Genomic DNA, 26,096 nt, shown 5'->3' with positions numbered 1-26,096 from the left:
TTTTTTTTTTTTTTTTTTTTTTTTTTTGATATTTTATTCTACTTTGTTATTGCTATTGCGAATGTTTTTCTCGTTCATCTACTGTTGTACTATTGAATTATTCTTTTTTCTTCGTCGGAGAATAACAATGTTTATTTTTTTTCTCTCTTTTGCGAGTACTTTTTTGTGTACTCCTTATTCTTGTACTCTTTTAACGATGCAACATCTTTTGATCGATCCTTTGTACACTTTTCTTTTTCATTAACTGCATTAACTCTTCGGTACTGCTTAATCCAATACAATTCTTTTCCCCAGTATTTTTCTCCTCCTTTTACATCATTAAAATTTTTTCCCCTCGAAGTCTTTGCCCTTTTCCTCCATTATTCGAATTCCATCCTTCCTTAGAAGCTCGAATTCCATCTTTGTTGCAACTCTCTCCCACAATTTCTGTAGATTACGAGAAATCAAGTTGAAAATATTCCATACTCCAACATTATATATTCGATAATATTTCTGTGATTCACACGATTTAAAATTTTCTTAGATCGAACGAATAAATAATCCATTTTTCCAAATCCAATGTTGCGACAAATTCTGATAAATTTAAAAAAAAAAACTTTTTTTATCGAGTAAAAAAATGAAATTAAATACATTTTTAATTATTAATCGAACAATTGATTCTATTATTACACTCTTCACTCTCTATAAATAATATTTTTAAAACGTTTTAACCCAAGTTTTAATACGTAAAATTTCGAAACAAGTCCAATACTGTTTCCAATATTATATTAAAAAAATAAAGAATATCTCTTTCTCTCTCTCTCTCTCTTAGAAGACCAGATACAGGATCGGGGATTTCTCCTAATAACAGACGACACGGATTTCCCTCGTAACTATGTTAATGGTGGGTGGAAAACAATGTAATTTCTTCAGAAGATGGATTCTTTCAGGGAGTTGACTCCCTCGAGTGTGTCTAAGTCATTGTGTTCCTCCCCATGGAAATGAAAGAATACATGAATAACAAATAGGTGTGGAAACGATGAAGGAAAGTGAACTAGAAACGTTTCGATTGTTCTAGAGAATTATTTCTCCTCCCCTAAACATTTCTTCGAATCTAGGGAATATTATCTAGGGAATAAGCAAGCAATAAATAAATCTTGTATGATCATTGAAATTGAAATTGCAATACAATATAATAAATACATGTAGGAACGCTGAAGGAAAGTGAATTAGGAACGTTTCGATTGTTCTAGAGAATTATTTCTCCTTCCCTAACATTTCTTCGTATTTAGGGAATATTTTTTTCGAAATCATCGACAAAGCAATAAATAAACAAATCGTCTTGAAACGTTGAAGTTGAAGTGCAATACAATACACAAATAAGTGTAAAAATGTTGAACGAAAATAAATTAGGAACGTTTCGATTGTTCTAGGGAATTATTTCTCCTCCCTTAAACATTTCTTCGAATCTAGGGAATTTTTTCGAAATCATCGACAAAGCAATAAATAAACAAATCGTCTCGTACGATCGTTGAAGTTGGAATACAACAACTGACCTGGAAAATTAACACAATAAGCATATTTGAAAGATTTATCGGGAATTTCGGATTTCTCTTTTTGTAAATAACCGGTTTGTCGCGTTTCAACATACCAATTTCCACTTTAACAGGATTTCCACGGTTTTATTTCTTTCGCTGAATTTAATTCGCTCGCATATTCGTTCGTATTTACAGGTATTAAAAACCGCGTATCCTTATCAAGGGAAAAGAAATTTTATTCTCGAAGAACGGATAATACGCTCGCGCTGGAACAATGTCCAAAGTTTCGTTAATCATGCCCCGTATTAATCTTTATCACCTTTTGTCAACGATATACTCACGTTCACTCGCGTAAAATAATATTTCTACAGAATTCGAGTTAAACAAATTAACATCATAATTAATTAAAATATTATAATATTTATATTAATATTATATTTATGATAAGAAAAAAAAGCCAATTTTCAATTTTTACAATACCCCTCTTCGAATAATAAAAATATAAAAAGAAATAATAAATTTGTTCGTACGTAACCATCCATCGTAAAATAATTCCAAATTCTTTTTTATAAATAATCATCTTACATCGTTCGTTTCATCGTGAAAAAGTACACGCCTCGATGAACACGCGAAAAATTGTTCCATCCTAACCAAAGAAATCGAATAAAATTTCTCGAATAAAACTTTCTTCACTCAACAATGGTACCAACACGAACAAAATCTCTCCCTCCCTGCCTCTCCCCTCCCCTCTTCGATCGCGAAAAAATACGCACAATACGTAAAATATTCGCTTCCGACCATCGTTTCGCGATCGTGGAAGTTTCCCTCCTGGGTGAGAGGGGGGGGACGTCGTTTATTCTTCTACGAGATTCCGGTTCGCTTTCGGTTTTTTTCCTTCGTCGAGTGGCACCGCCGAAGTCCGAGCTGCCATTAGAGCGACCGGCCACGCTCGTAATTGAATTTGCAAGTTTCTCAAGGGACAGAACGATCTCATCATCGTCTTCCGTTTCGCCTTCGTCGTTCGCTCTTTTCTTCGTAGAGGAAAATTCGATACTTGGAAAAATTTCTATCTTCCTCCCTGTGGTGCAACTGGTTGGAAAACATTGGACCCTAGATTCGAGTCGATTCGAGTCAATTCGTGATTGGATTTCTTTGATTTCGCGTTCGTTCGTTATTTTCTTTTTCATTTAAACCGCGCGTGAGAGGTTATGTGGAGAGGCGAGTTTTTAAAAAAGTTTAAAGTCTCAAGAGTGATATTGTTCTTGTTAGTTTGCACGAATTGCGTTACCTTTTCTAAGATACCAAGTAATAATTGTAATATATCTGTAAATAATTTATGATATTTTTATTCTTATTTCTTATGTAATAAGGAATCGCATATAAATATTGTACGTAATGTTTATTCTTCGAACCGATCGTAGATTTGATATCCACGTCACGTATCTTTTATTTCCCTTCTTTGTCGTTGTAATCCCTCAGAGGATTAAATTATTGAAAATTGTGATTGATATAGTAAAAAAATGTATTCTTTTTTTAGTTAAGAGAGGGATTTCTATACAAATATATGTGAAGAATAGGAATCTTAAAATTTTATATTTCTTTATTCTATTTCATTTTTCTGTTGCACTTATTATTCTGAAATATCAACCGTTTTTTTTTTTTTTTTATTCTTATTCGTGAAATAACTGAAACAGTGAGTAATCGTATTAGACACGGTCTGATAAAATTTTTCTTTTCTTTTCATTTTTGAATCTCATAATTTTTTCCCTTTTTATTTGTTTTTTTTCTTTTCGTCTTTATATTTCGTCATTTTATCACTCATTTTACTTTGATGAAATTTTATTCAAAATTAGTTTACTTTTTTTAATATTTCAATTTTTTTTGAAATATTGCTATATATTATTGTATACATTTTTTAAAATTGGAACTATTTTATTTAAATATTCTAAAAATATCCTGCATATTATTTTATCTGCATATGTACGTATGAAATACTTAAACCATATAAATAGAAATATAATACGAGGCAAAAATATGAAATTCTGTTTCAAAAAAAGTAAAAAATAAATTTTATCGATATAATATATATACATAAATATTAATTAGAGATATATATAATAAATAATTAATACATTTTTATGTCTCAGGTTTTGAAAAATTTTAGAATCATAATTAATGTATATTTTATAACATTTAAATTTTCCGCGCAGTCTTGAAGAAACAAGAATTCTCGTTGCAGCCAATTAAAAAACGCTAGACAAACCAACCAATTAAAAAATGCCATTAGGTAAGCGTTGCGTCATTCATTTGACGAAAATTATCGTGACGTGTTATCGACTTGAGACGCTTTTAATTACGCAGTAAGTAATTTTTCCTGTTCTATTATTAAATTTATAAATTATTTTTAACTATATTTATTTAATTATTCATTAAATATTGTGATAATAAAATCAATTAGTTTTTTAAATTTCTTTAACCTTTTCCCTTCAATTTTTGTCTATTGAGGTTATCAATACAATTATTGCTTTATTTCAATTTAATTTAATTTTTATGTATTTATTTTATGATTTTAATTTTTATTTATATTTTATTTATGTGTTGTTTGATTGTTTTATGGAATGATTTCGAAAGAAATAATTTCTGTGCGTATCATAACGATTTATAATCAATTCGATGATTTTCTTACAAATCTGCTATCATTTTTTATCAAAGTTTTTTCTATCAAAGATAAACGTATTTAATTTTTATTTCTTAAAATTAAATTATTTATATACAATCATAAATATATATTTATGATAATAAATTAATATATAATATATAAATTAATATATATTTCGTCAAATACGTCTATCGTCCATGCTAAATTTATTATTTCTGTATTTGTTTTGCTCAAGGAACTTCTTATAACCTTCCCAAGTTACAATCGACTTATTATTACAGTCGAACAGTCTCCCCTCTCCAATTTGAAATTCGATACGATTATTATGGCTTGGAGCGACATTCTGCTATCGATATTCGTGGAGATGGAAGCGTTATTTTTCCGTGAGGTGTGTAATCGTTTTGCTGCGTAATATTTGTTGTATAATTATCTTTTATCTTTTAATTAATACGTATTATTTTATATTTTGACATAATTATTTAATAATTATACATAATTATACGTTTGTTTGAAAGTTTTGGTTTTCTTTTGTACAGATTATTAGCTGATTGCTGATGAATTCGAGTGCGGGAAAATTTTCATATATAGACGCCATGTGATATACTGTGTATATATGTTCTTTATTTGTTGCGTAGTTTCTTTAATTCTTTAAAAGATACATAAAATTAGAGTCAGTGATTATTCGTATTCATTGATAATTTTTTTTTTTTTTTTTAATATTTTGAGTATGTATAATTTAGTTAATGTTTCTCTCAAGAGGTTAAGACAATCATTCATGCGAAGGTATCTATTTTTACACATTTTGTTTTAATTTATTTTACATTTTGTAGTTTCTTATAATATATTTTGTTTTGTTATAGACTTTTTCTTCCAGATCTTGACAACTATATGATAATTTTCACGATGCATTTACAACGCAGATTCTTCGTATCTAGTGGTGAGTCGCATGTATTTTTGTTCCTCTAGTCACTCAATCATGTCGTAGGATGAAAAATCCGAATCGATACGAATAACTGGTTGTATATTATAGAATTTTGAACGAGCATAGGGATAATTGGTATTAGTTATACCAATGAGTAATAATATTTTACTTTTCTGTGTTTTATTTATTAGTTTAGATTAGGTAGGTTAGGTTTTCTTGCACTTCGCGTTTTTTTTTTTAATATTAATGAATTTCCTAAACATTTTTAATGTTTTAATTATTTTATCTTTGATCTGATTTGAAATATAAAAATGATAAATTTATTTCTATCGTAAAAGTTTATAAAATTTTATGTGCAAGAAGACAATTTACGATAAATAAATTCCGTAATCAAAGTTATTTAAAACATTGCTTTCTTGTTTTCAAAAATATACTTTGAAAACAAATATAAAGGAATCGGTTGAGATTATTTCTATTAATAATTTATTTAGGATGAATTATTTTATTTTGCATGCAATTTTACATTTAGTCTTTGCTATTGTAAAAAAGTTTTTTTTTCTTTTTTAAAATATAGTTTGAAATAAAATTAAACAATAAATCAAAAAATATTAGAGAGAAAATAATGCAGTATATTTTTTTAGCTCAGGATTTTCAGATTTAATTCCTTCCATATCTATTGTCCATAATCTCATTCACGTACTCAGATAGTGCTTGGTTGAGAAAAAGGCGATGGGCATGATGACCTATGATGATAGTTTATAATCTTATAACAATTTCTCAGTGACTAACGATATATTAATGTATATATCATGCATGACGTATTGCGTTTGTTATGTGTGTGTATGAGTGTGTGTGTGAAATTGCTGTGAAATTGCGTCGCTAAGACTGTCATTTCATTCACTATTATCAATTCCATAACAATTTGCAATCGCAATATTACATCTCCTATGAAATATTGCAAATTACAAATAACAATTTTATCAATCTTCAATTTAGTAATATTTCTTTACAAATTATCTTATTATTTTAATCGCGAGCGTACATAATTACAATTAAGATTTTTATTTTATCACTAGCCATTGTCGGTCGATTTCAGGAAAATGGTACGTAAATTTAGAGTGTAAAAGTAGTGTGTCAAGCTCGGATGTCGGAGGCGTTCCGGAACGTTCTCCCTAGTGTAGGCTTTTTGCGCCCGGATATTATGTGCGAGAAGCGTGGAGAGTGTGTTGGTACGCTTATTTTTTTTTTGCCATCTTTTAAATATAGAGTTAGATAGGATAGGTAGTGTATTTTCTGGTATGCTTGTCAATTATAAATAAAACAAATTGTCACAAAAATGACACGTTTTCGCGTCATAATCGATTTTTGGAAAATATAATTTAGAATCAAATTGCAAAATATTATTATACATAATTGATTTAGTCTCGTTTATCCTTCAAGATTCTACACACACGATAATCGTTGATACAATTAGCTTCTATAATGTTTTTTTTTTCTTTTTTCCTTGGGAGAAGGAAATTATGAGCGTAGATTTAAGTTTTAGTGGGCATTGCGCCCGAAGAAAGAAGAGGTTATAAGAGACCCGGCAAATTGCCATAGAAGAGAGCAACTACCAATGACTTCTCATCTTTTGGATTTTTCCTAAATCTGAAAGATGGGAAATCATTTTTATTATTACTTTGTCACTATGCTCGTTCAATAGTATATTATAGTATTGGTAATAATAGTAGCATATTTTCTGAAATTTCTATTTTCTCAAATTAGTCTGTCATATGTCATCATGTACAAATCGCTGTTGCGATAAAATGATAATAATTTTAAAAAATATCGTAATTATTTTAATCGTAAATTAATATAAATTTCTTAGATTATTTCTATACAGAAAGGATATCGATTATTACGTAAGTATATGCATCATTTGAAATATTATTTTCAAATGAAAATTATAGACATGGAAATGCTATTAATCCAATTATTTAATTTTCAACCACTTAACAACATTAATAGGTTATACTTTAGTTAAAGTAACAATTATTTTCAATAAAATCGATCGAAAATTTTAATTAAAATTTGGCCATTTGATCCGATAAATAGATCAAAAATTGATCGAATGACCGCGAGGCTTTTCCTCCCTCCGTCGTGAAATTTTGTTTATGCGAATTCCAAGCCGCGAGCAATTTCGAAAATTGGTCTGTGCTCTCGGTCAATTAACTTTCACTCTCGTGCGTGAAATCAGGAAGCGCGTTGGGAATCGAAGTATTGAGGCAAGTTTGCGAAAGGGCAAATTATGGTGGAAACATTGATCTTCCTTCATTTTCAAATTTATATAAATTTTATTCTAATACGCGATGTAAGAATTTTATATTTCATCGTTGGAATTTTCAATAAGTATTTTTCTCCACTTTTATTTCGTTTCGAAATTACCAAAGCTATTCGCGTGATCCATTAATTTATCCCTAGAATTTATCTATCTTGGAGAAATTTAAAGAAATTTCGTTTGAAGATCTATCGTTAATTCATGTGAGGTAAATTTATCCTCTGAGTTTAATCTTTAAAAATTTAAAGAGACTTTTAATTTTTAATCAATATTTTAGTAGCTTCTCTTTTCATTGCAAATTTTAGAGAATTTGCAAGGAGTAAATATTGCAGAATTTTTATCAAACCTTTCCTTTTGGTGGAAACTGCCAACGTCACGAATTTCACCTCTTTTCACCTTTTCAGTGTTTCTAGTTAACTGTCGTTACTTTGACCTCGAGCTTCTAGCAGCTATCAGAATTGAATAATCTGGTGTTCAAAGGGTATTGGACATAGCCTTGAGAAGACGCTTCCTCCTCTTAATACAGCTGGATGTCACGTTCCAGACACTCCTTTGATTGTATACCCTGTCTCGGTTTCGATACACTTGCACAGTATCCTATGAAATTTGAGTTTAGGGATTAAATTTTCTCTAGAGAAATTTTCTTCCAGGTATAGGAATATATTAGAAATTGTATCTCTTTTCTACATAATATTCCTAATCATGGATACTTTCATCTCTGAATAAATTTTTTTTTTAAACTTGTATCATGATATTTTGTATAGCACATTTTAGTTTCATATTAAAGTAAATAGTTTAGATTTGTTTGATTTTGTTGCAGGTAAATTATTTTTTATAAAATCAGTTCTAAGGATCTCTATATTCTTACCTATAGATCAATTAGTTTTCTTTTCTTCTTTTTTTTTTTTTAAATCTGTATCATGATTTTGTATAGTACATTTTAGTTTCATATTAAAGTAAATAGTTTAGATTTGTTTAATTTTGTTGCATAAATTATTTCTTATAAAATCAATTCTAAGGATCTCTATATTCTTAGCTATAGATCAATTAGTTTTCTTTTCTTCTTTTTTTTTTTTTAAATCTGTATCATGATTTTGTATAGCACATTTTAGTTTCATATTAAAGTAAATAGTTTAGATTTGTTTGATTTTGTTGAATTATTTCTTATAAAATCAATTCTAGGGATCCCTATGTTCTTCCTTTGTAAATCAATTATTAATTTTCTTTTCTTCTTTTTTTTTTAAATCTGTATAATCTGATATTTTGTATAGAACATTTTAGTTTCAGTTACTAAATTGTTTAGATTTGTTTGATTTGTTTGATTTGTTGCAGGTAAATTATTTCTATAAAATCAATTCTAAGAATCTCTATATTCTTAGCTATAGATTAATTAGTTTTCTTTTCTTCTTTTTTTTTTTTAAATCTGTATTGTGATTTTGTATAGCAAATTTTAGTTTCATATTAAAATAAATAGTTTAGATTTGTTTGATTTTGTTGAATTATTTCTTATAAAATCAATTCTAGGGATCCCTATGTTCTTAGTTGTAAATCAATTATTAATTTTCTTTTCTTCTTTTTTTTTAAATCTGTATAATTTGATATTTTGTATAGAACATTTTAGTTTCAGTTACTAAATTAAATTTGTTTGATTTGTTGTAGATAAATAATTTCTTATAAAATCAATTTTAGGGATCCCTATGTTCTTAGATCAATTATCACTTTTCAATTTTATCTAATTTTTCTCACACTAATAAGATAATAGATTGTATATATATTAATAAATCTTTTCTATTGACAAACCAGGCTAATTAAAAAGAATCATTCTTGATGATCGAAGATTGATTAAAAACTTTATTTTTAAAAAGCTTTTGACATTTTCTTCACCCTTTATCAGAGATGATTGAAGATGATTTCTCTTTCCATCGAACAGAAGTTTCAGATGGTCTTTTAAACTTCTGATCTTATTCAATCTTCCTTCCAAGGGAGGATCCTTACGATCCAGTTTATTATTTTCCTACCTAATTAACTGCGCTGTTTATTTGAGAAGATAATGAAAGATTCGCGATAAGGATAACCTTCCTGTTAATTAATCTGTTAAATTGAGAAACATGTTCCCAACCAAGAAAATTAAATATCGTTTTTCCAATTTTCATTTAAAAGGAGAAAAGAAATTAATTTTTTCGAAATTAATAAATTTTACATTATCGAAGAATTATCGAAGTGATTAATTAATAATACCATTTTAATAGCAATCGTAAAACGTTGAATCGTCTCTTTCGATATTCAACCAAGGAATAAAATTTAATTTCCCTCCCTAAATTAATCCTACCAAAAAAAATCATATAAATACTTTCTTCATCGAATTACTTATCACCACTGAAGAATAAATCTATCGAAATCATTAAATCTATTCATCAACGAAATTATTGTCGAAATTACTCACCAATTACAATCATTACATTTCCATCTCGAATTCACTCGCAAGTTTCGTTTTAATCAAAAGATCGAGACCTCGAATTCGATCCCTCAATTAAATCAAAACCACTTTCTTTCCAACCACTTTAAATACAATTTTCCTAGACCTCTCCTCCATTACTCTCCAACGAAACGAGTAAGCAGCACGTTCCTCGAATTCTTCGAGAAACGATCGGATTAAATTGTATATTTTCCGTGAATCGTATTCGTGAATGGAGGGGGGAAAAAAAGAAAAAAATGAAAAAGAAAAAGTTAAAAGAAAGTAAAAAAACAAATTTGACGATTGGAAAATACATACATACATATATATATATCGAACAGACAATTTATCGATAGAGCTCTCGAGGTGTGCATTCCGTGCTTTCAGTGTAATAAAAGCTAAATAAATTGGCTGAGGAAGCATCGGGGGTAAGGCAACAAGGGGGCTTGATGGATGAAGACACCGGGGCTGGAAGAAAATCCAATAACAACGAACCGTTTCCACGAGATTTCCGAGTAAGGGACTCTCTTCGTACGGAGTTTACGCTTTCGCGCCACATCGATCTGTTTTTCTTATCTCTTATCAGTGGCCGCATATGTTCGCCGCGCCGATCGTGTATCTACGCGAAAATTCTCGAATAATTCCACGCGTGGTTTTTTTTCCCTTTTCTTAAAAAAAAATTCGTTTTTACCGTGTGACCGTGTTCCAAGTATACGTACTCTTCAATTATTCTTTATTTTTCGAAATTTAATTAAAAAAAAAAATTTTTTTTCCAAATAAATTTTACAATTTTATCAACTCCTTTTCGACCTTGAATACCTTGAATTTTTGTATGAATCTTTCGTTCTTTTAATGATGATTATGAATTTAGTTTTTATTTTTTTTTTTTTTTATTATTTTTTTTTTAAGTTTTATTAGTGAGTTAAATTGAGTGATTATTTTTGATGTTTTGATTTGGTATTTTCTGTTAATGATAAATTGGTAAATTGATAAGAATATAAAAATTAAATTTAAAAATAAAGCGTAGAGGTGTAGGGAAAAAATGTTGAAAATTTAAAATGCAAGGGAAAGATGTGACGAATGAAAATGTTTAGGAAATATTTAAAGTTTTTGGGGGGAAAATACCGAGATTTTGAAATTAGTTTAAAATAATACGAAAATATATCGAAAAGCTAGAGAAAGAGAGAGAAAGAGAAAGGAGAAAGTGTTCGAGAAGGTTAGAAAAATCGTGGAGATATTGGAACATTAAAAAAATATCAAGAAAACTGGAAATGTTAAAATATTTTCAAGTGTTCTAAAAAAAATATTCGATGCATTGAAAAGTTGGAGCGATATTGGAAAAATTGAAAATGTCGAAATATTTAAAAAATATCGGAAGAAAATCGAAAGTGCTGTGATCCGAGGTATTCTGAAAAATTGTGAATAAAAATCACGAGATATTTGAAATATTTGACCAAAAATATTGCGAATTAGAACGGAAGAAAGTCGAATTATTATTTTTCGCGAGATGTGAAAATAGAAATTAATATATCAAAAACTTGAGAATGTAAAAATTCGATTAAAAAAAAAAATCGAGATGTCAGAAATAATAACGTAGATTGGGATAAAAGGAGAGGAAAAAAGGAAATATTCTCGATTCTCGAGACGATGAAAGTCAAAGCAATTTTCCTCTTTAATACGGCTGATTCTTTTCGACAAAGGATATAGGGAATTAATCGAGATCTGCATACGTTGTGAGAACAATATAAGAGCTAATTGGATGTCAAATTTTACATTCGATTAATTTGGAAACCGTAACGATGCTTCATACAGTTCCACTATAATTTCTATTTAAACATCGAAAACAAAAAATGGGATTTTCAATTTAAAAAATTCAATTTCTTCTATTCCCTATTCTATACTTAATACTCTGTCCTAATTTCTTAAAATTAAAAGCAAGGATCAGTCCAGATCAGTTTAGAGGCCTCAATTCGTTCCAACCATATCTATTCCAATTTCTAAAAAAATAAAAGCAAGAATCGTCCAAGAATTTTCTCTAAGAATCTTCAATCCGAAGCTGAAACCAAGAATTCTCAATCTTTATCAGACTTTCCTTTGTAAACTTCAATTTCTTACACCGGATTTTCTTTTAAAAAGTTCAGTTTCTTCCCTATTCCCTATTCTAATATCCAATACTCTGTTCTAATTTCTTAAAATTAAAAGCAAGGATCAGATCCAGATCAGTTTAGAGGCTTCAATTCGTTCCAACCATATCTATTCCAATTTCTAAAAAAATAAAAGCAAGAATTTTCTCTAAGAATCTTCAATCCGAAGCTGAAACCAAGAATTCTCAATCTTTATCAGACTTTCCTTTGTGAACTTTAATTTCTTCACTAGATTATATATCCCTAGATTAATGTTTCCTCCACAACATTCAATTCCCTATATCACGTCTTAGCGTTCGATTTTAACCTTTAATTCTTCGATCAGATATAAGCTTAAATTTCCAAATCCACTCTGAATCCATCGACGAAATCTCGTTAGCCATTCAAAACGACACAATGTGCCCGTTTGTCCGAATATTAATCCCTGATTCACTTGAACTCGGAATTACGCACAAGTCGCATATGTATATTCATCGAATGGCCGTTGCGTATCGATCGTTATAATTTCGATGATAATAATTCTCGCGATCGTTACGCGCTGCCAACTTAGTAGCTTGTTACCTCGGTGCATTGTTGTCTAGGGGATTTTCCCGTGAATTGAAAATGGAGAATCGCCGTCGACTTGGAGCGTTCTCGATAATTAGAGGCTTTGCATCTATCGTTCCATCGCTCTGATTTCTTGAACGTTGATCGATCTCGGATTCTATTTACATTAATACGTTGTTGGTGGTGCATTTATGTTTTTTCGATTTCGATTAACGACTCGTTCCTAACCTCGATTACGGTTACTATAATTCGCGAATTGGGGTTTGAGTTGGAAGAGGTTAGGTTAGGTTGTTTCTTTCAGTAATTTATTTAGGTTGAATTGAGTTTCGATTAAATAGATTAGAAATATGTTAAATGTAAGATATTGGGGGGATGATAGTTTTCGTGAAACTATGAATGAAGGTTAAATAATTGAATCGATATTATTGACGAATCTCAAGTTATAAATTATCGTTATAGATCGTAAATTTAGATTTTTAGATACTGAAATTGAAACTAAAGTAAAGATACAATTTCACTATTTAAATATCATAAATATCATATACTTCGCTTTGAACGTTTTTTTTTTATCTTTTTGCGTGTAGCGTATTCGAGAGATAGATTTAAATTTCTCATAAAACATAATATATAAATTTCCACAGTTATCAGTCTCGATAAATTTTATATGAAGATACAACAGCAATAAATCTAGTAATAAAATCAAACGTATTGTACGAGTAATTTTTATTCATTATATCATAGTGAGATTCTATTACTATTGTATAAAATTCAAAAATTGTCAAATCATTAATATTTGAACTGTGGATTTTTATACAATTTTTTTTTTTTAATATATATATATAATTTTTAACAATGGAATTTAAATAAAGATTCGCTTTTTATTCTTCAAATACAATATTGCCGTGTGTACTCTGTAAATTTTCGTACGTTTAAATTCTACACAAATATGTGCAGTTGGCAAAGAGAATCCTTTCTCTCGATCGATAAGGATCCATAGGTTTCATAAAAATTTCCTCCGCGTGAGGAAAAAAAGGAAAAAGTAAAAAGAAAATCGGGTCGATTTAATTCGGAGCGGATCAAATTAGATATACACAGATTAAGTTAGAGTCAAGTTAAATTGGTTGAAAATAAAATTAGAACGAGATTAAAAATAAATTTCATCCCCTGGTGGTTTATCCTCCAACGCCTCAGGATGTTTATTATTTTCATAAATCATTTTTCCAGGTCAGTGGGGACGGATAGGTAGAGATCAGGGTGAACGTACTCTCGAAATTCCCTAGTATCGGGCTCCATTCAACCAAGCTCTATTATTAACACCGGACCTTCATGGTGTGTCGTGATACGGCCGCGTGTTCTCGCTCGTATCACGATCTCACGCGCATCGATTCTAGCGTTTCGATTAATAATCGCGACAAGCGGCTCGTTCCAGTTTCCTGGAACAGGTTAGCCCGATTCGAAATTTTTTTTTTCCTAGATTTCCTAGTGTTGCACAATTTTCACCAGAAATTCCACTCGACGAATCTCAAAATGAAATGATAGATTTTCGTTGGAATAAAGCATTTGTTGAGATGATTTTGGCGTTAATATTCACTATTCGAATTTCCTAGAACAGGTTGGGCTGATTCTAAATTCCCTAGATCGCTCGATTTTTAGTCGAAATTGCACTCGACGAAAATGGAACGAATCAACTATTGATACGATTGCGTCGTTTCGGTTAATAATTGTGATTAGCGCTCGTTCGAATTACTTAAAACAGGTTGGGCTGATTCTAAATTCCCTAGATCGCGCGATTTTTAGTCGAAATTGCACTCGACGAAAATGGAATCAACTATTGAAACGATTGCGTCGTTTCGGTTAATAATTGCGATTAGCGCTCGTTCGAATTACTTAAAACAGGTTAGGCTGATTCTAAATTCCCTAGATCGCGCGATTTTTAGTGGAAATCGCACTCGACGAAAATGGAATCAACTATTGACACGATTGCGTCGTTTCGGTTAATAATTGCGATTAGCGCTCGTTCGAATTACTTAAAACAGGTTGGGCTGATTCTAAATTCCCTAGATCGCGCGATTTTTAGCGGAAATCGCACTCGACGAAAATGGAATCAACTATTGACACGATTGCGTCGTTTCGGTTAATAATTGCGATTAGCGCTCGTTCGAATTACTTAAAACAGGTTGGGCTGATTCTAAATTCCCTAGATCGCGCGATTTTTAGCGGAAATCGCACTCGATGATTGTCAAAGCGAAACGATTTTTGTTGAAAACAAAAATTTCGACGATTAACGCTCATATGAATTTTCTAGAACAGGTTACTTTATCGAAATTCTCTAAGTGCGATTTTATAGCAGAAATCTCGAACGAAACTCGACGATTCTCTCGAAGCGAAACGATGTTCGTTGACAATTGACACGATTGCGGCGTTTCGGTTAATATTTGCGACTAGCGATTCGTTCCTGAAACAGGTTGGGTTATCGAAATTCCCTAGGTCACGGGGATTTTTAACGGAAATTGCACTCGACGAATCTCAAAGCGAAACGATTTTCATTAGAACAAAGCAGCTGTTGACACAGTTGCGAGGTTTCGGTTAATATTCTCGGCTAGCGGCTCGTTCGAATTTCCTGGAACAGGTTCGGTTATCGAAATTCCCTAGGTCGCGGGGATTTTTAACGGAAATTGCACTCGACGAATCACTCCGCCCAAAGTGGAACGATCTTCGTTGAAACGGAAAAACTATTGACGACGCGATTACTGCGAAAAATTACTTTGCTCGAGACTTAAGGATTAATTTATCGTTGGCGTGCATCGAAATTTCCAAGTCGTTAAAAGCTCGACAATCTTAAGAAATTCATTCTTGCCCAGCCTTTGGTCAACCCTTTCCTAGCCAATAAAACCTCGATCCACTCTAAATTTTTCCCTCCATAAATATGCATATCAATAGATAGATAGATAGAATATCGTTTCTAGTTTCGATGGTTTTGATGGTTTAATTTCTTCTTCAGCTAACTTGAAATGATTTCACGAAATAACGTATAAAATTTTTATATTTTAATATTTCATGTATCTTTACGTATAAAAGAAAAAAATTGTCGTTTTGCGCGATATTTTGATAATAAAGCAATTTTACCAAGATGCATCCTCAATTCGTCAGGGCAGCCTTACAATAATGTGCTCTCACATTCACCGTCTTGTTCTTATTTTTCACCTTCTCCCTATTTTCGTTCGAATAGAAGTGATTTCCTTATTCAATAATTTATTATTCAATATCTTATCTTCGCTCGAACTAATCTCATTATTCCATCCTTACAAAACTCAAAAACTTCGAAAATAACATTTCTATTGCCTCACGACTGTATAAAACTCGAACTAAGATGCAATTTGAGATAATCAGTCTAATTTGAGATAAAAAAAATCTCCCCATTCAAATTATATTATTCTACACTCTATATTGAGTTGTTTGGAAAATAATTTCCTTTCTTTTTTTTTTTTTCTTCACGACAATGAAAATCATTAATGTGATAACGAAAAATCGAATTCGACAAATTCAATCTCGTGGCAATTTCTCGAATTGTTGTTCGTCGATTCGCTTCGATCGGTTTGTTTCATCTTCGTCAGCTTCGACGATCTTCCAAAACGTGGCTCATCTTCAACATCGAAATCAAATTTCGAAAAATCAGCATTTTTCCCCTAACAACATTCTTACCTTCTCGATAATAAAAAAAAAAAAAAAGCAAAATATACCGAAAATGCTCCTTTCGACCTAACATCTTTGTCATCACACAGAATTTTCCGTTACAAATAAAACGCCAACTCTCAATCATATATAGATAAAAGAATTACAGATTATTAGAGACATTATAGATTAAAAGAATTATTAGAAGAAATTTATTCTATGAATGAATTCTATTCTATTCTATTCCAAAAAAAAAAAAGAAAAAAAAAATTCAAAATAAATATTTTCGCCACATTCTAATTAATTGTTTAATCGAGAGCGGGAGGATACAAAGATATCTGGTCACTCACGTGTTCCATCATGGCCGGATAGTACGAAGGGTAGAGGACGAAGGCTCCGATCAGGTGCGCCACGGAGAAAACTAGGCCGGCGATGCACGCGTGGCGCAGCCTTATAGGGAGCAGGGCGTACGCCATGTAAATGAAGAAGCACACGGCCCACGCCGCGGCCAACGGGCCCCCGCTACGATGCTCCTTCGACCCGAGCGCCAGGTGCACGTTAAGCGACACTTGGAGCGCGAGCAACGTGACCAGAACGATCCCGCTCACTCCCGCTAACCAGATCTCGTTCATCCCCGGCCTGGATATAGCCGCGACCAGTGCTGCAATAGAAGAGAAACCGGACGCTCGAAAAAGTTACTAGACGTTTTCCCCCCGAGTGCTGGGGGAAAAGTTGGGACTTTTTTTTTTTTTTTTTTTTCACGAAGATGAAGGAGCTTGGTGGAAGGCTTTGGATCGAAGTTGGATGCCAAGATTTTGTATGGATTTTATATGAGAGGAAAGGAAGGGAGGGCTAGGAATTTTTGTCCATCAGGAGAGGAAAGTTGTTAGCTTGTTTCTCTGGTAGATATTTAAAAAATATATTTTATCGTATTATTGTATTTTATTTGTACTTTGTAATTTATTTTATTATTGTAATTTATTGTATTATTGTTTTTCTGAATTGAAAAATGGATGGATAGGTAGATTTAGTTGACTTAGGAATTAAGATTTTTGTTTTTATTGTTTATTAGAAAAAATTTTGGGGATTCCATTCCCTCGTCAATTTCTCATTGTTATTTATTTATACTACGTATATTTCAAACGAAAATATATATATATTCAGAAAAATTATTGAGCTCTTATAAACGAGTAATCACTCGATGAGAAGAATGATTGATAAAAATCTTAAATATTTAACCCCTTTCTAGAAACGTTATCGTTATTCGTGTCTAATGTTACGTTACGACGAACGAACCAACCTCTTTCTCGCATACGCGTTTGTAAAAAAAATTGCTCTCGAGTTGGTCTGGAAAAGTTTTAACTGGGATGATGAAATTATCGTTGCTCGTTTCGCATTGAAATTCGTTCTTCCACGTGGAAACACGTTAGAAACACGCTCCCCCCAAAAGGGAAGGTTGAATTGAAAGAGAGAGGAGGAAAAAGAAAAACATTATCGTCGAGCATCAGCACAGTTTGAAAAAGCGAGGCGTCGACCCGACACCTTTTGATCACCGTGGCTCGACTATCGATAAGGGGATGGCATTTCGATATTTCCCCCTCTCCCTTCCCCTTTCTCGCGATATCGTACGCGTATCGAACGCAGGAGAATTTTTTTTTTTTATTCGAGATTTTAATTAACGCGGCGGAAGTGGGTCAAACCGAAACGAAAGTAAAAAAAAAAAAAAGCGATTCTCGCTCGTCCCTAAGATAATTAAAATCGGATCTCTTTCCGTCTCGCGTGTAAAAAAAAAAAATAATCCGAAAAATTTGGCGATATCAATTAGCGGAGGATAACGAGCGATCGACGAATGTCACAGGGCGAAGAATTTTCAGAATTGTAAGTTTCGATATTTCGATATTTATTCGTTAGGTTAGGTTGGGTTATTCGCGAAATATAATCGATAAATTTCGATTCATCGAAATCCAACGAAGAAGAATTTTTCGAGTGAAAAAATTGAATTTCTCATCGCTTATTAATTGAATCTTCTCGTCTCTTCTCGTCGATTCTTATCCATCGTTATCTACACTTCGGTTGAAAACTGAGTGACTTTTGAATATTTTAACCCCAAAACAGGAGTGAGATCTAATAGTATTCCTCGAAGAAGTACATCTTACTCGTCGTAGAATTGTTTTATGAACTTGGAATAAATTCTAATGATTCTAATTATTGTCTTAACCAATCCGAATTCTATTTTATTCTAACTAATCTGACCAGTGTAGCAGGTCTTGATTATTCCAATTATTATATCCAATCGTTTTCTATGAAAATGCGAATTAAGAGGGGATTGGAGGATGCAGTTTCGAAGGACGAATCGAGATCAGTGTTATATCTCTGTCAATGTTGGAAAAGTAATTAAAAATTTCGATAATGCTCGAGTAACACTTATTCGTAGTATTTATTATAGTACGATCTCGATTATTGTGTTTTGAACGATTTGAAATTATCGAGGTAATTATTATTAATTATTGTTATATATATCTTCGATTTGCACTCGTATGTCGTCGTATAATCGCCATCCTTTTATCATTATATACTTGTGTATAATGATAAAAGGATGGCGATTGTGTATTACATTTTAGTATTATTATTTTAGTATTATTTTAGTATTAGTATTTTAGTATTACATTCTAGGGACTCTTGTTACAATGTTTTCTTTTACTTTTTGTTTAAATGCGTGTGTATATAAAGTAAAATGAATAAATAAAAGATAATAAATAATTTTCCTCTTTTGTTCTGGATTACGACTGTTTTGAACGATATCGTATGATGCGAAATTATAAAATGTAATTTTTTTCAACATTGCTTGTATCATTTTCACTTTCTTGCTTGTCTTTCTTTATTTTTATACATATATATATATTATGATTATTGTAACACAAGATTGTGTTTTCGAGAGGGATATTCCTATGTGTTCCTTCCAATTTGAAAATTAGTTTCATTTATCTTTTAAAAATTTCGAAAAATCAAAATATATACACACATTATATAGATTTTCATTAACCAATTGATTGCAATATAATAATATAAAATTTATGTATTTTTCAAATATTTTCTACTAAAACAACAAGTTAATTTGTAATACATATCCAAATAAAAAATATTTTCATTTTGAATATGAAAAATAATTCCTAGTTGATTGGATTCTTCTTAAATACGAGTGCAAAAGATTAAATATCAAATCAGCGAGACTTCTTTCCAGCTTTCGTTGAACCCCTTTGCTCTGCCTATCCCTACACTGATACAGGCTTTTATCTCGTAAGATCTTGTCCTAGGATTATATATACTTACCGGCATAGATCGCGACACAGGTGACCAACGTTATCGCTAGAAATAAGTTCTCCGGTCTTTCCAAGGTATCGAGGAATTGTTGATTGCCGTCCAGAAACAGTTTGAGGAGCAGCAGCACGCCTAGAGCGAGAGCCAGTCCCGCCAATAGGCCAAGAACGTGCGTCATGTTGCTTTGGTTCATTCGTAGGAAGTATCGTTGGTAAAGCATCTCCACCTAAGAAAATATTTAAAAGAAACGAACAGAATTTTTCTCAAATCCATCTCTATATGGTTAAGAATCGGATCGTTGAATTAGCATTTAGATTAAAAAAATTTTTTTTATTCCAATGAAAATCCACTGAATTTAATTAATTAACCGGTTCGATTTTTTTACACATAATTGGCGTGATTCTAATTCGGTTTAATCGTGCGGATATCTCTCTGTACTCCTGGATGTTTCTAACCGGGCGGTTAATTTGTTGAAAGAGTAATTAAAAATTACTAAAATGCTGGAATAACATTTATTCGTAGCGTATATTACGTGTTACAATCTCGTATTATATGTATAATTGTATTATTATTATATAGTTTATTAAATTTAAAATTGTATAGTATATTAAAATTATATAGTTTATTCAAATTTTGCCCATTACTGTTTCTAAGGTGTGTTTTTAAGATGATTTCACGAGAATCTGCTGATTTTAATTGGTGGAAAACTGGCAAAATTATCGCGAATACTCGTACACCTTTTTCCTCCTTTTCGAACCTGCAAGGGGTTAAGAGCAGGATGAAGTTTCTTATTAGAGATAATCGATTCCCTCCAGAATCGTAGAGATTTGGGGAGAATTTAATAATCGTTAAAGAATAAAATTGCTTCGATAATTTATCGTGTTGAGATTGTACGAAGAGTGGATCAACTAGTGACTAGCTACGATAGGAATATTATTCCAGCATTTTTATCGATGGTAAACTTCGTGTATTTTTGCCATTGGAGGCAGAGTTGGATATTAAAAAAAAAAAAAGTTGAAAAAGTAAAATAACATTTGTTCGTATATGTTATAGTTGGTGCTACGATTGTTTTGAACATTGAATTGTCGAAGTGACTTTATTCTTAACTTGAACCGTTAAATTTCGTCCGTCTATGGTGAACGATTGCGTAAAATTACTAGGAGAATAATTACTAGGATCGACGATCCGGCAATGGATGCATTGCTGGTCTAGGAAATTAGGAAACTTTCCAAGTTTTTGAGGGCAATCTTCGAATTGACATGCAAGAACTTTGTCGATTATCACAAATCATTATTTGGCCTAAATATATTTTTATTTTATTTTATTGCATCTTGAGTGATATATACGTATATATTTAAAATTATAAATATTACTGATTCCCTAGAATATGTAACGAACCAGCGTGATTTGATTCAATTCAATCGATTCAAAACAAAAAAATCGAAGAATTAAAATACATACAATATTCTATATTCTTGTTATAAATTGTTATAAAGATCCAGTTCCAAATAGTTTGCAAAATTATTATTTCGAATTCGAAATTTAAAATAAAATAAAATAACGTAACGATATATTTATGCGAGTATATAAATTCAATAAAAATCTAGATATCGAAGAACGTGTTACGAATCTTGTTATTTCGAAAGCATCATAGTTCCAATTATTGTCGCTAGACGGCGGTACCAACGCTTGAACAAACAATTCACCGGAGAAACGAAGGAAGCGAAAAGACGAGGAGAAATGGTGGTATGAACTCGTTTCTCTGAACTAAAGGGTAACCGTGTTCACCAGAGTGAAAATGGCGCGCTCGTTTCGTTGAGAGTAATTCAGTGACGGCAATGTCTCGGTTCAACCCCTTCGAGACGCCTCGCGATATTGGGTCGCCTTACGCTGACAGACAAATCGCGCACAAAGCAAGGTCGGGCTGGAATAACAAACGCCGCGTGAAAAAGAAAATATTGGAGACGTTGTTTTATTTAGAGATTTATACGCGCCCTGTTGAGCGTGCAAAGAATATGGATGCAATCAAAATGCATATAGCGTCATTTAAATTTCTTTTGAAACGTTATATATATATGTATGTATATGTTTTGTGTATTTCCTTATATATTATATTCTAATTTTTATTGTAATTTTTTTTTTTTGTAATTAGGTTTGAATGTTATTAAATATTTAAAAGAATATCGTGAATAATTAACGCAGAGATGGATCATTTATTCTTAGAGTCCCTAGGATAAATAAAAATAGAAATAAAGTTACTAGGGTCCTATTGATATTTCTAAAATTCAAGATATTAGATATATTCAAATTGAGTTTCTTTTTAATATGTTGTCATACAACAAATATGTATCTTACATATATTCTATATTAATTTTTATTGCAATTTCTGTATTAGGTTTGAATGTTATTAAAAGAATATTAAAAAAATGTTATTTAAAAGAATATCATGAATAATGCAGAGATGGATCATTTATTCTTAGAGTCCCTAGGATAAATAGAAATACAAATAAAGTTACTATTGATCCTATTGATATTTCTAGAATTCAAGATATTAAATATATTCAAATTGAGTTTCTTTTTAATATGTTGTCATACAACAAATATGTATCTTACATATATTCTATACTAATTTTTATTGCAATTTTTATACTAGATTTGAATATCCTTAAATTTTTAAAAAAATCTTGATAGTTAATAGATATGAATTATCGATTTTCAGGATCTTATGGATCTTTCTAAAAAAGGATCTTTAAGATTTTAGATATACTCAAATTAAATTAGATAATTTAATAAATATTCTATGGATATATTAATTCTTAAGATCCCTAAAAATCTATCTAGATTTTTTTAAATTCACAGGTAATAAAATATTTAAAATTAATAAAAGAAGAAAATAAAAATTTTTACAATAAACTAGATTCATCTTTCGAATATTATAAACAATTTGAATTTAAAAATATCTAAACTATATCCGTAACAATTCGTAACAACGTATTCATTATCAAGAATTTCTACGTTTCTTCTCTCTCCATAAATAAAATCAATTTCAAATCGACGTTCATCATTCGAATCAGAAGCATGTGTTAACGTAGTTCGAGTATTATTTATTATTCGCGAGGGGAAAAGGAAAAAGGAAAAAAAAGCTTACCAAAACTTATCGAAACTGAATAAACAAAAGAAAAAAGAAAAAAGAAAAAGAAAAAGCGACCGATTCGAGACCCGATCATCGAAGGAATGTGGAGGGGGAAAAAAAATTACTAACCATGGTTTAAATTTACTTGGAACCGTGCTCGAATTAGAGATCTCTAAAATTAAAGGAGGCAGGGAAGAGTGTGGTGTGCGGTGGGTAGGTTGAGTGGGTGACGTGCCGTTGAAAGCCGGAATAAATCACTGGATACGCCACAACCGTATTGTTGTTCCTTCTTTTTCATTTTCCCCCGTTTCATCTCTCCGCTTCATCCCTTAATCCCGCGGCATTGTTTATCTTTATCTCTCTCTCTCTCTCTCTCTCTCTCTCTCTCTCTCTCTCTCTCTCTCTCTCTCTCTCTCTTCGTCTTCCCTTCTCACCGTCTCCCTTTTTCTTTTTTCTCGACTTGAATATCTGGCAAGAGAATTTTTAAAAACGGTTTTAATCAACTTTTGCCGAAGTCAAAGTCGTCTTTTTCTCTCTCTCTCTCTCTCTCTCTCTCTCTCTTTTTGATATATGTTTGTACGAAGGATAAAGAAGCGAGAAAAAGTGGATAACGAAAACTTTGCCTGTTTTCGCAAATATTGGCGATAGAAGTTAGTTTTCCCAAGTTGTCTAACTCTCTGAGGAGGGAAATATCTTGAGGGATGTTGGTCTTTGAAGAAAAAGAGAGCTCGGACGTTAATTAATATTCGAAACCGTTTTCCTTGCCGCAAAGCCTTTGGCTATTTCAACCAGGCTTGGCCAACTTGTAATTATTACGAGCGAAGACGGGACCGACGGCCTTTTTGAAACAGGATCGAGTTTGAACAGGAGTTGAATCAAAAAGTGGCAATGTATTTGGAGGAAAGATAAAGATTCTAAAGATGTTGATCATCGTGACAGGTTTTTTTTCGATCGATCTTAAAAACTTAATCCTTCGCGCTCCTTTTTCTAACCAACAATTCTCGATTTCTCGCTCAATGAATTTCTTAAAACGAGTTAATTTAAAACGATTTCACGTACGAATTGATGTACTTTTGTATTTTAATATTTTATAATGAAAGTATCTTATAATGAAAGATTTGTCGAGTATTAAACTTTAGATTGTCGTTTTGCGTGATATTTTAATAAATTTTAATAAATTTTAATTACCAAGATGCATCGCAAACCTTACAATCCCAATAATTCTATTTTATTTCTCTTTATCGTCTCTTAACGAATGGAAATAATTTCGTTATTTAATAAGGAAAAACTCGTCTTGAACTAATATTCCAATAACGTGTCCTCACATTTTATTATTCTTATTTTTCACCTTCTCTATTTACTCACGTCTCTATTTTCCTTCTCTCTTTTGTCAATTTCTTAATAAATTCACCATCTATTATTCTTATTTTTCATCTTCTCTTATTTACTTACTTCTCTATTTTCCTCCTTTCTTTTGTCAATTTCTTAATGGGAACAATTTCGTTATTTAATAACGAAAAACTCGTTTTGAACTAATATTCCAATAATGTATCTTCTATATTCTTCTATTATTCTTATTTTTCACCTTCTCTATTTATTCACGTTTCTTTTTTTTTCTCTCTCTTTCGTCAATTTCTTAATGAGAACAATTTCGTTATTTAATAAGGAAAAACTCGTCTTGAACTAATATTCCAATAACGTGTTCTCACATTCACTGTCTATTATTCTTATTTTTCATCTTCTTATATCAAGTCTCTATTTTCATCGTCTCTATTTTCCTTCTCTCTTTCGTCAATTTCTTAATGAATTCACCGTCTATTATTCTTATTTTTCACCTTCTCTTATTTACTCACGTCTCTATTTTCACCTCTATTTTCCTTCTCTCTTTCGTCAATTCCTTAACGAATAGAATTCAATAACGAAAAATCAAACTCATCCTCGCTCGAACTAATTTCATTTTACCACGCTTAACTCGAAAACTTGGAAAATAATATTTCCATTCCCACGATTGTTAACTCCAAAAATACAGTTCGATCACGGTCTAATTCTAAGATAGAAAAAAATCTAAGCGCTCGATAATATATTATTCTATACTTTATATGAATTACACGTAGACAGCTTAGAAATTTATTTGGTGAATATTTTAAAAAAATCAAGCAAAAATGAATATTGTCGCCGTTCGAATCGAGAGATGCCTGAGAGCGCAAAGGGTTAAAAAATAGAAAAAGAAAAATCGATGCTTCTTATCATACTTCTCTAATTATTATATCTGTTTCCATTGGAAAGATTGGAAATATATTACAAATTTAGTCAAGAACGCTCGATACAAATTGACCTAGAAGAGCAGATATCCTTTCCTTAATCGCGTTCAGCTACGCCTGTTTAATCCGAGCCGCTCTCGTGCTCGACGATCTCTCAATTCGCGATCAACAGCTTGCGTTTGGTCGGCCGACTGGATAGCTGTCAGTCTCGTCCTCCCGATCGATTCTTCCGAGCGGAAAGGAAATCGATTCCACTAGATGTAACTAAAAGTAACCAGATGTAACTAAAAGTGTTTTGTGAAAAGAACTAGCATCTTGATATGATAACTGATTATAAGAATGAACGAAAATATACTTCAAAAATCTAGTATCTATAAATTCATTCTATCAGATTCTATAAATTGCATAAATTTTTAACTAGATACACAAAACTTCAACTAGATTCAATCCAAAAAAAAAGAAATTGGATTTAATCAATCACCTTTTGTTCTTATTCAAATAGCCTGTTTCAATTTAACCGGATATTCTCACGCGACTCTTTCTATTCCAATATAAATTTAACTAAAATTTAATCCATTTTTGTCAAGTATTTTAATAGCCCTCTGTGCATCGCTCGAGTTTGCCAGTTACTTTGGGCTAAAAATTAAAAATTGCGTCATAACGATAAATAAATTAAATGATAAATTAAACATATATATGATCCAATCGAAAATCGTTCGATTTGATCCTCGATTGGAAGGAAGGCCAAGCCTTTATCTCGTCGTATAATCAATAGAAAGAAAAGCTAGCGAAGCGCTTAACCGGAGGAGTGAATAAAGGAAACAAACAAAACGATCGAGTTTTAATCAATTCGATTGCACTCGAACCCCGTCTAGAAATAAAAGCGGTGATACAAAATGTAACGCGAGCTTCGCAGTCGTTGAACAGTAGTACGGGCAAAGAGGGATTAAACGGGATGCCGGTTCCCCAATGCCGTTTCAACTCGTCCGTTTTATTTCGTTGGTTTCGCGTTACAGTGCCCGTACTTACCGAGCGAATCGGTTACCGATTTTTTAACCGCACGCTGTGCGTAAACACAAGTGAACAAGATTGTCAATATACGGCCGATCATCCGTGGCGATAAACAATTCCATATTTCCGGAAATAGCGACC

The 26,096-nt window shown here is 31.5% G+C and overlaps 2 protein-coding genes across 3 annotated transcripts in view; one reads left to right on the top strand and one right to left on the bottom strand.

Moving 5' to 3' along the window:
- The window catches only part of LOC122717101 (adenylate cyclase type 6), an 89,441-nt gene that overhangs the window by 31,461 nt on the left and 31,884 nt on the right, over nt 1-26,096 (bottom strand). Inside the window, exons 5-6 of the mRNA XM_043940840.1 lie at nt 19,563-19,776; nt 16,583-16,893 (exon numbers count right to left, since the gene is read on the bottom strand). Coding sequence (XP_043796775.1) covers nt 16,583-16,893; nt 19,563-19,776 — 525 coding nt within the window. The remainder of the gene's footprint in view (nt 1-16,582; nt 16,894-19,562; nt 19,777-26,096) is intronic.
- LOC122717102 overlaps nt 4,712-26,096 on the top strand; it is a 66,851-nt gene continuing 45,466 nt past the window's right edge. The window contains exons 1-2 of one of the 2 annotated variants that reach the window (XM_043940843.1): nt 4,712-4,959; nt 5,037-5,113. The gene's annotated coding sequence lies outside the window, so the exon portion shown is untranslated. The remainder of the gene's footprint in view (nt 4,960-5,036; nt 5,114-26,096) is intronic. The other variant, XM_043940841.1, reaches the window with a different exon arrangement.

The sequence above is a fragment of the Apis laboriosa genome, unplaced genomic scaffold, assembly GCF_014066325.1.
Source record: "Apis laboriosa isolate Shangri-la unplaced genomic scaffold, ASM1406632v1 scaffold4_cov146, whole genome shotgun sequence".
Lineage (NCBI taxonomy): Eukaryota > Metazoa > Arthropoda > Insecta > Hymenoptera > Apidae > Apis > Apis laboriosa.
Note: the sequence above shows the minus strand (reverse complement) of the source record. Positions and strands in the feature narration are given on the sequence as shown.